General features: G+C 33.2%; 1 protein-coding gene across 1 annotated transcript in view; it reads left to right on the top strand.

The window, feature by feature from the left end:
- Positions 1 to 2,873: 2,873 nt before the first annotated feature.
- Positions 2,874 to 11,233, top strand: part of NAEGRDRAFT_66088 (uncharacterized protein) — a gene marked incomplete at both ends in the record, with an annotated part of 10,191 nt that continues 1,831 nt past the window's right edge. The window contains 8 exons of the mRNA XM_002678544.1: positions 2,874 to 3,158; positions 3,201 to 3,480; positions 3,522 to 4,319; positions 4,369 to 4,499; positions 4,560 to 4,719; positions 4,830 to 4,864; positions 4,904 to 5,401; positions 5,636 to 10,205. Of these exons, the coding sequence (XP_002678590.1) occupies positions 2,874 to 3,158; positions 3,201 to 3,480; positions 3,522 to 4,319; positions 4,369 to 4,499; positions 4,560 to 4,719; positions 4,830 to 4,864; positions 4,904 to 5,401; positions 5,636 to 10,205 (6,757 nt within the window). The remainder of the gene's footprint in view (positions 3,159 to 3,200; positions 3,481 to 3,521; positions 4,320 to 4,368; positions 4,500 to 4,559; positions 4,720 to 4,829; positions 4,865 to 4,903; positions 5,402 to 5,635; positions 10,206 to 11,233) is intronic.

Genomic DNA, 11,233 nt, shown 5'->3' with positions numbered 1-11,233 from the left:
GAATGAGGGCACCTTAGTAATAGGTAAAATTTAAATCACCATTTTACAATTAATCCTGGCGGTTTAACAATGTGCTCGCTAATTTTTTTGTATGAATAAGGTCTATATTGCCGAATCGTGCGAATGTATTTTCAATTAAGCTTAATAAAGACAATTGAATACCAATATATTATTTGCTGTAGAAAATTAAACCTAACCTTAATTTTTGTTCGTCTTAGCTGGTGAGACTGCGTCTCTATGAAAAGGCAAACAAATCTCTTTTCTTGAGATTGTGTCTCTTCGAGATGAAAAAAAGGCTCAACTAGTGTGTAATGTTTTGATGAAAAGTGGATGGAAGATGTAGTATCTCCTCGCACAATCTGTTAAATAATTCATGAAACATATCCAGTTCAAACACAAATCATTTAATTGGTCACCCTCCAGCTATTAGTAATTTGTGGTGTAAAACGTGTAGCCGGTAAGAGATTTTTCTTTTTCAAGCTAGTACATCTCCTGCTATTTTTGATATGAGATCATTGTCTGATGAAATACCTTCTATATCAATTAATTTAACAGATATTGAAATAATAAATTGTATAGAGAGAGAATATATCACTGGAAATCTATCTACTTCTAATGAATGTCTCTCATCTCTTATTCATTGAATATAATAGTAAAGTATCACAATTATTAAAAGTAAAATGTCTAATTGTGAAAATTACAGGAAAAGATAATTATCTGGTAGAGAATGGATGAATTACATGCTATTCGTGACGTTTCAGTGAGAAGACAATATCCACATCATGAGAAAAACAATAAAATCATGAAAATATCAGATATCCATGATTTTCACAAATTATGCTACAAGACTCGAAATTATACATTTAATAACATAATAAACATTATTAATGGTTGTTTTATTGTTGTTTGGTTTGTAATTGGGCTATGAATCAACTCTGGTAGCATCAAATATCGGAATTTGGTAAATTGACAACATGACGAAAATCTGATAATAAATATGATGTTTATTATCTATTTAAATAGTAGTACTAAAAGACATGATTCAAGTTGGTGAAGTACATGTTGAGTTATGATCCATGTACTTTTTCAAAATTCACATCTACCTATCCCTATCATAACTTGACCAAAATTGATAAGAGAAAGTTCTCCTACCTACTATTGACCATTCCGAACAATACTACATTGACAGTTTTCCAACTTGTCCAGTAGATCCAGCAGTGATGATGAATTTAGTGAAAATTTTTACATTTCACCAAAATTACATTACTAAAAATTAATTTCCACAAATACTATTATTATATTGATGGAAAACAATAATGATGGTTGGTGAATGATCCGATGATGGAACACCAAATTGTGATTTTCCATCATGAAAAATAAATTCCAATTTCATGATGATAATCCACCAATAAAAATTACTATTATTACTACTATATAGATCATGTTGAGATGATGATGTGAAAGTTTGGTGGTTTCATGATGTAAAACCACTCCGAAAATCATCATGCCCATAGAGGACCATTTGGTGAATATTTTTTGATTCTTATCTTGGTCTAGGGAAGATTGTCATAATTACGACCCTCACTTTTTGACCCACCCAACCTCACTGTAAGATCGTCCCAACAAATCCTGGCCACTGCATGTGAGCTTTTTCACACATGTTACCGCTGAAAGTTGAATGTTCTGACCGTTAAATATTCAACAAAAAAAACAACAAACAACAATTACCCATGATTTCATCACCACCCTGCTAACTACCAACATCAGTACCAGGAGGAGAGTTCTCCCTTTGCCTCCTTCCACATCAGCCATAGCACATTCAACCATAACAATCCAGATGAATGCCTGCCCAAAGTTGTTGGTACACAAACAATCAAGAACCCAGAAGTACTTGTTGCTAGCAGAACAAGTGATAATTGATACTTTGAACGCTGTCTCACTCTTGGCTAATAAACCTTCGGCTCTACTTTTGCCAATTTTTGTTTTTGCTCTGCTCTACTTTCTGACCCACTCTGGACCACGTAATTATGGACATCCTTTTTTCACGACCCACCCACCCCCACATAATTATGACAATCTTCCTAGTGCCCTGGCCAGTGTGAAACCTCCACAATGATATAGTTATTGAAGAAAGTAATGATGAAGATGCCTTGCTGAATTACCCGAAGAAAGTTTCCAAAATTCAACCCCACACACTATTGATCAGTGAACAATCTCCAATTAATTGGAGATGGTTTTTGTGATGACCAAGTAGATGTGCCGATTTTGAAGATTTTGATGAAAATCTACTTTGGGGCCAAATAAACTTGCGGAATAGGAGAACTTTCTCTTATCAATGATTTGAACAGCAAATTAACCTGTTCGAGAATATTACAAGAATCCTTAATAGAGTAGTGTAAATAACATTCACAACATTGATTAACATGAGTAGGGACACTACCAAGTATAACACTCTGCTATCCTTTGAGATGGAAGCATAATTTTACAAAGTGATAAGTGTGATATCAAATATAAAAGATTGTTTAGAATGTTGTATTTGGTTTGGCTCTTTGTTGCCGTATTATCCTTAATAAAAGTGACTGACTTACAGCGAGGAAAATTCTCGTTGAAACACTTTTCTTGCTCCGTATCTTAATGCTGCCTTGTCCCGTTTGACCCGTCAATTAGTATCTCCTCTAAATTTACGGTTACTTCTTTATTTGTAACAGTGTTCCGGGCAGAGTACTCTGCTCAGCTTGTAATACTGCCGAGTTTGGATGTTGCATCTTTTTGACGAGGCGCAAAATGAAGATGTTGGTGAAGCCTGGTTAACGGATTGTGAAGAAATAGGAGTATTTATACCGTACGAGTTTCCTCTCTAACAAAAAAATAACATGTGGTGCTTCTATTCAACAACATCAAAGAATGAGGTCATAGCCTTATTACTTTGTTTTTTGATAATTATTTTGAATATTAGCAATAATAATGTGGCGTGCACAGGAACCTACAAATCCATGGTAATTGGAGGAATGTCTAGTGCTTTGAACAATGTACCAATCTCAAGTAATCAAGTTTCTCCTGGATATATTTATTTAGATGCTACGGCCGGAGTATTGTACACGACCGAGTCAGCAACAATTAGAAAGATTACTCTTTCATCAGGTATTATTTCAACTGTTGTAGGTTTTCTAGAAGTTTTTATTGGTTAATTTTATGTAAAGGTTGGAAGTGGTACATATGGATCAACATACACAACTGATCCCACAACGACTCAAATGAGTACACCAAAAAGCTTAATAAGATGGAAAACAGACTTAATTTGGATTGATGGAACAGTTAGAATTAGAAAATTAGATTCATCCACTGGTCAAGTTTCGGTAATTTTTGGTGCTGGAATTGGAAACTCTGACAATACTGTTTCAAATCCTCTCTTGGTTCAAACCGGTTCTTCTTCCTCAATAACTGTAGATCCTTCAGATAACATTTATTATGCAGATTATAGTAAGTATTAATTGTTTGAGGTTCCTTGACTATTGGAAAAGACAATCGGCTGATTAGAAAAATTGATGGAACAACCAATGCAGCTAGTGTTTACAAAACTGGTTTAATAGGTTTTGCAATGCAAATCAAATATTGTAATGGAGGTCTTTATGTTTATGTATCTGCCAGTAAAAACTATATTCAAAAATTGACTGAAAGTGGAGGAACTATTAATGTCACAACAGTTGTTGGAAATGGTGCTTCAAAAAGTACAGGTATTTCTGGAACCTCGTATCTAATGGATACAACTAACTATCCTACCAAGATGGACTGCTACAATAATGAGCTTTATTGGAATGCATATGATTATAGCATTAGAAAACTAACAACCGATGGAATTGTGCAACAAGTTTTGGGTAATGGATATAGAGGTGAGTCAGCAGATGGAACTATTACACCATCTTCAATAATTGGTTTCATTGAATACTTAACTATTGATCCAACAAATGGTGATCTTTACTTTGCTGAAAATTCTTACAACATTAGAAAACTTGTTGGAACTACTTTGTCTTCTTTTTTGCACTACAGAAACGTGTTGAATGAAGGAAATGCCAAAACTCTTAAATTGGCTCCAAGTGCAATTGCTTTATACAGCGATGGATTTTATATGGCTGACTCAACCAGTATTAAGTTTTACAATTTAACAAGTTCAACAATTAAGCATTACGCAGGATTTTTTTATCTTCCTTATAATAACAAAGCCCCAAGTGGATCTGACAATATTGGAGGTTCATATGTGACTGCTAGATATTCTAACATTATATCTATGACATGCACTCCAACTGGAGATATCTATTTGAGTAAGTTTTATATTATGGAATTTTAGAGGTTACATTTTTCATATAACAGTCGATTCTTATTCTACTGGAATATATATCAAATTACTTTCTAAAAGCACTGGTTTAGTAACGGTTGTAGCTGGTGTATCAGCTGGACCAGTATGTGCTAATGGAAACACTCCAACTGCTTGTACTATTATTGTAAGTATTTTTATAATATTGAAATGAATGAATATTAAATGAATATCCAATTTATTCTAGTCTGTCAAATATGTAAAATATTACAATGGTGAGGTCTATTTTGCATTAGACAGTTACATTTACAAAATCAACTCTTTAACTGGCAAGATTGAAGTTGTTTTGGGAGGGGGTGCTTCCACTTCTGATGGTGCATCTTCATCAGCAAATATTGCATCACTATGTAAGTTATCGGACATTTTCTTTTAATTCTTTTAGTTTCTTTTAATATAAGACCTTCTGACGGAAAGATATATTACTTTCAACAAATCGGTTCAACTTTTTATCTAAAAGTTTTCACAGCTTCAACAGTTACAACAATTTGTACTGTAAGTTTTGGGTCAAATGTTTAAACTAACTTAATTAAGACCTCTTCTGTATCAATCAAAGACTTTTTTGTAAACGACAACGGTAATGTATACTACACTGACAGTGGTGCGCTTAAACTTTTCACACCCTCTGCTGCCAATGCTAACACGGGCACAATATCGTCATATGCTGGCAATAGTGCTGGCACATTTAATGATGGAGAAACTCTGGCCAATACCAAGTTCAATACACTTGTAGGCTTAGCTTTTGCCAGCGATAGCAATTTGATGGTAATTGCAGAAATCGATGAACTCAGAAAAATTTACCTTGCATGTGATGTGAATTATGCTGGAGGTTATTGTAATCTCTGTTCAACTGGTTATTTCAATTCAAATTGTTCTTCTTGGACATGTAATGGATATTCAAACTCTATTACCACTGGTTGTTCTAATCAAGGCACTTGTACAGCATATAATTCCTGTAGCTGCTCATCAAATTATTATGGTGCCAATTGCTCAGTCACAACATGTAATGGAATCTTTTCTAATTCAAGTCAGGTTTGTTCAGGATATGGTACATGTTCAACATTTAATTCATGTTCATGTTTTTCAAATTATTATGGATCTAATTGTGAATATTTTGATTGTTACTTTGTAGCAAAAACCAATTCCAGTGTTTGTTCAGGACATGGTATTTGCATGGATTATAATTCGTGTTCATGTTCTTCAAATTACTATGGATCTAATTGTTCAATTACAACATGTAATGGAGTCTTTTCTAATTCAAGTCAGGTTTGTTCAGGATATGGTACATGTTCAACATTTAATTCATGTTCATGTTTTTCAAATTATTATGGATCTAATTGTGAAGATTTTGATTGTTACTTTGTAGCAAAAACCAATTCCAGTGTTTGTTCAGGGCATGGTATTTGTATGGATTATAATTCGTGTTCATGTTCTTCAAATTATTATGGATCTAATTGTTCAATTACAACATGTTATGGGACTTTACAAAACGACTCATCTATTTGCAATTCCCATGGTTCATGTGTTGGATTGGATTCATGTCAATGTAACTCAGACTATGGAGGTCCACAATGTCAATACCCATATTGCTTTGGAAAATTGTCAAACGAAACATCAGTTTGTTCTGGACATGGAACATGTTCTGGTGTTGATACATGTTCCTGTTCTCCTAATTTCGAAGGAAACCAATGTCAACTACTCAAATGTAATGGCATTTCAAAGGATGACCCATCAGTATGTTCATCTAATGGCACTTGTGTGGGTGGTATTTGTCAATGCAACACTATGTACGGAGGAGATTGGTGTGCTCTCCCAAAATGTTTCAATATTCTTTCAAACTCATCACTGGTTTGTTCCTCACATGGTCAATGTAACTCTCCAAATAATTGTACGTGCAATCAAAATTGGGCAGGTGTAGATTGTTCATCACCAATTTGTTTTGGAAAAGGTCTAAATGGTGCTTGTTTAAACCGTGGTAATTGCTCTCAAGTGGATCAATGTGCATGTAATGTCGGATATTTTGGAATGGAATGTGAATTCCACACATGTTCAGGAGTTGAATATAATTCATCACAGGTCTGTAGTGGACATGGTGATTGTCTTTCATTAAATAAGTGTAATTGTACAGCTGGATACTTTGGAGCAGACTGTTCATTGAATGCGGCTGTTACAGTCCAAACTTTTGAATGCTTTGGCATTTCAAGTCTTGAAGATACAGTTGTTTGTTCTGGAAAAGGTGAATGTATAGGAAATGATTTATGTAAATGCTTAATTGGATTTTTTGGATCTAAATGTAATATAACAAGTTGTAATGGAAAGAGACAAGATGATCCAACTGTTTGCAGTGGAAAGGGCAAATGTTTTGAAGATGGTCATTGTCAATGCTCTTATGGATATGGAGATAAAGATTGTCAGGTTAAAACTTGTTTTGGTAAAACTTCACTCGATCCAAGTGTTTGTTCAGGAAGAGGTGTTTGTACTGATATTGACACCTGTCAATGTTTTTCATCAAACGGTGTCAGTATAAAGATTACTGGTGATGAATGTGAAAACTTACTTTGCAAAGGAGTATACAATAATGTTGAAGATTTTTATTCAAGCAATGATTATAGAGTTTGCTCAAAGCATGGTAACTGCTCAACAAGAGGATGTTCCTGTGTTGCGGGATATTACGGAGATAAGTGTGAAATGTTTAATTGCAACTCTATTGCCAAGAATAACTCAAATGTTTGCTCAGGACATGGTAACTGTGTTGGAATTAACACTTGCTCATGTTTTAGAGATAGTGCTAATGGTTTCTATTCTGGATCTGATTGTAACATTTGTCATCCTGCATATGCTGGTCCAAATTGTAATGTTAAAACATGTACTGGTTCAACTTGCTTGAATGGTGGCTCTTGTGGAACTGATAATAGCTGTGATTGTATTGGAAACTTTACTGGATTGATTTGTGAAACTTGTAAATCCAATAGTTATGGATCACAATGTAATGTCTATTGTAATAGTCAATCAACTTGTAATGGACATGGTCAATGTGGATCCAATGGACAATGTATTTGTTTTTCAGATTCCAAGAATGGTTATTGGAATGGTAGCTCATGCAACTCGTGTCAGACTGGTTACTTTGGAAGCGATTGTTTTACTTATTTTGAATCATTCAACTCAACCTATGTCAATGAAATTTATTCTCAGGTTACGGATTACTTTGATGGTGTGATATTTAAGCTATTTGCTCCACCTTCCTATTTACCAAACTCTGTTCCATGTTCAAAACTTATTTACATAGATGATCAACCATTATTCGGCACAGAACTTAAATGTTTCTGGATTAATAAGGCAAACGGTGATTTCAAGATTCAGTTCGATTATGATTTTACTCTAAACTCTTCGTCAGTCATAGGAAACCAGTTTAGAGTGAACAGAAATCTATTTACTACACTTACAAGAAGATTGAACAAACTTGGAGCTTTTTCTACAAGAACCATCATAGATGACACTATTATTTATTTAATGCCTCCAAATACTGTCAAAAGTCCAGTTGCTGATGTGAAGTCATCAAAAAGAATTTACAGTGAAACAGAAGATATAATATTTAGTGGATCATACTCTTTCTCTGGAGATAGGAAAGAACTGGAGTATACTTGGAAGATTGAGGGAAACTCTATCAATTCAACTATTGAAAATTTCTTAAAATCCAACAAGCAAGCAACCATTAAGATTGATAAGGGATTACTAAAACTGGGAGTTTACAAGTTGACACTAGTTGTGAGAAGTACAGTAACAAATGAATTCAGTTCGATTAATATTTTCACATTCCAAATTATTGAATATCAAGTTCCTTCAGTGGTAATTTCAGGTAGTAAGATTATTAGACAAAAGTCAACTGAAAAGTCGGTTCATATCAAAAAGACAACTACAATTCCAGACCATTTGAAGAATGAAACAATTAATATTGAATGGGAACAAATTGAGGGTCCATCCCTTTCATTCAAGAGGGACGCTTACAATAATTTGATTATTGACAGTTTCATTAAGGGAAAGTGGAAATTCGTTTTCCAAATTTCAATTACAGCTGCACAAAATTCAAGTTTATCATCGAGCGATTATGTGATAATTTACACAGAACAACCTGACCTTTCACTTTATCTTTCATTGAAGAGAGTGAGTAATTATTCATCAACAATTCAAGTCAATTATCAAGATCCAGAAAACAACACAGACGAATCTGAATTATGGCAATGGTCGTGTGTCAATTCTGAAACTGGTGGTTATTGTGGAGATGGTGTTGTTGACAAAATGTCTTTCCATTCCAAGAATCATTTAACTCTCTTCAATGTTGACAAATCTGACTTTTCCGTTTCAACTTTACAGAAACCAACTTTTACTCTAAGCATTACAAAAGGAGAAAGAAAGGTTTCATGTTCTATTACTTTGAATTTTGTTCATTTTCCTCCGATTCTCAATATTATTGACATTTCTCCAGACTTTAAATCTGTTGTCAAAAGTGATGAGAAGTTTTCCATTGAAGTCTCTCACTCAAAACAGGATTTATCAGATTCATCACTTTCTATTAAAACTGAATGGAAGATTGACAACTCCATTGTTTCTGAGAGTAAAACTATAAGAATAGAATCAAGAGATTCTTTTTTGACAACCACAATGTTATCAACTTCAAGTTATGTTCAAGTTGTGAGTAAGAATACACAAAGTGCTATTATTATTGATGCTAGGGAATTTGATGAAGGAACTGAAAATAGTATTGCATTGAAAGTTTCGTATGTTCAAACAAATGAATCTAATATTGTTAATGGTATTGAAATTGCTTCTACCGAAATTTCAACAACAATTACAAAAGGAACTCAACCACAAAAATGTCCATGTAGTATTACACCTTCTAATGGCGTTTCCATGGAAACAGAATTCAAAGTTTTATGTGTAAATTGTCAAAATGAACGAAATACTATCCAAATCACCCAAGGATATGTAGATAGTGACACTGGAATCAAAATTCAAGTACCAGTCTCAAAGGAGGATACTGTTAAAATCCCTGCTGTGGTATCCTCTTGTTCAAATACTCCACAATCTGCACCTGTTAAATGGTTCGTTGAATTGACTGATACCCAATCTGGAGAATCAAGAATCATGTTCACAAATATTACAGTGACAACAGTTGTGGTAAACACAGTCGAAGAGATTTGGCAACGGGTGTCCAATCAAACAACCGAAATCATTTTAGCCATCATTCAAGATGGTAATCCAATTGAAAGTATTTCACAAACTGTTAATACAATCGTTTCAACAAGTCAATTGTTGCAAAGTTTACCACAAGTTCAACATCAAGATTCTGAAACAATTACTAAAATTCAAACTCAACTTCTTAGTACACTTACAAGTGCTGTGGAAACTACAAGAGTGGAAACCTCAATTGAGTCAACTTTATCAATGGTTGTTTATGCTGTTTATTCTGTGATTAAGTGCGATGAAATTATTGTTCCAGTAGTTATTGATAAGTCAATTTCTATTTTGAATGAAGTAATTGACCAAGCACTTAAGAGTAATCTTCAAATTTCAACTGAAACAAGTCAAACTGTCTTGTCAATTGTTGAGAATTTGCAAAAGACTGTTGAAAATATTACATCAACTCTTGAACAACTCATTATTTACGATCAATTGGTTAATGTGACTGAACAACTTGCTTATTCAGTTGTTAAGGAACAAACTGTGAGTGCTGATCCGGTTGTTTTACAAACTTCTTCTTTATCTGTCCAAGTGGACAAGATTTATTTCACCGATCTCTCAGACTTTGTCATTTCATCCATTCCAACAGAAATGGAAGGTGTAAGCAAAACTATTCTTGTTAATATCAGCATTCCATCATTTATAACAATGGAAACCACGGAATATGTTGCAATAATTTACTCTATGATTGTTGAGGAATATTCCCGATGTTTTTTTTTTTGGCTTAATCTAGTGCCGAATGTGATTTATTATGCCAACCTATCATAATGTTATTCTTTATTGTTATTATTTAGCCAAATATTCAGCAATTTTCGGAATAATCAATATTCGGACAACAATTGTACTTCTGAATTAATATATGAATGATTGATATTCTGTATAATTTAATGTGATGGTGGTAAACAACAAGTCACACACAGTTTCATTGTTATTCAGTGTGTCTAGACAATCAATTTCTTGTTAAAAAAGAATTGCTTTTGAAATGTTGCAAATAATTCAAGGTCAATCTTTATTTGAAATACCATTTATTGATTTTCATCTTCATCTACTTGAGTATTAAAGTGATCCTTTTCCAAACACTCTGGCTCACAATAAATACAATTATTAAATCTTGTAATTACACAACCTTCACAAATACCATCAAGACAATTACAACAAGTCCTTCTATTGGATAGATTTAATTGGTTTCCACAAAAACAGTGTTCGTCTAAATCTTTGTCTTCATCGTATTCTGCAGGAGTGGTCAAAGTTTTCCACCAATCATTAATACCATCGAATTCGTCAATTTTAAATTTAAAATAATTTTCACAAAATAATTTCACATCTTTAAAATTTTCTTTTGTAAATGAAGAATAATTAATATTTCTCTTAGTAAATAATAACATTGGATAGTTATGATAAAGATATCCAACATAACCTTTTTGTTTTACTTTGTCTTTTGTTAAATTTAAAATTATTCCTAAATCATCCATTAATTTTTCATTTCCACTATTTAAATAAATAAATATTGATTGAAATTTTGAAATAATATTAATATTGTTGTTTGCAGAAACAAAGAGTTCTTTTGATCCTTCCAACATATTTTTCATAATAAGTGGACCATTAAAGTTTAATTTTTTTCTAATT

The sequence above is a fragment of the Naegleria gruberi genome (assembly GCF_000004985.1).
Source record: "Naegleria gruberi genomic scaffold NAEGRscaffold_17, whole genome shotgun sequence".
NCBI classification, from domain to species: Eukaryota; Heterolobosea; class Eutetramitea; order Acrasida; family Naegleriidae; genus Naegleria; species Naegleria gruberi.
The sequence above is the reverse complement of the archived record's forward strand: the minus strand, read 5'-3'. Positions and strand labels throughout refer to the sequence as shown.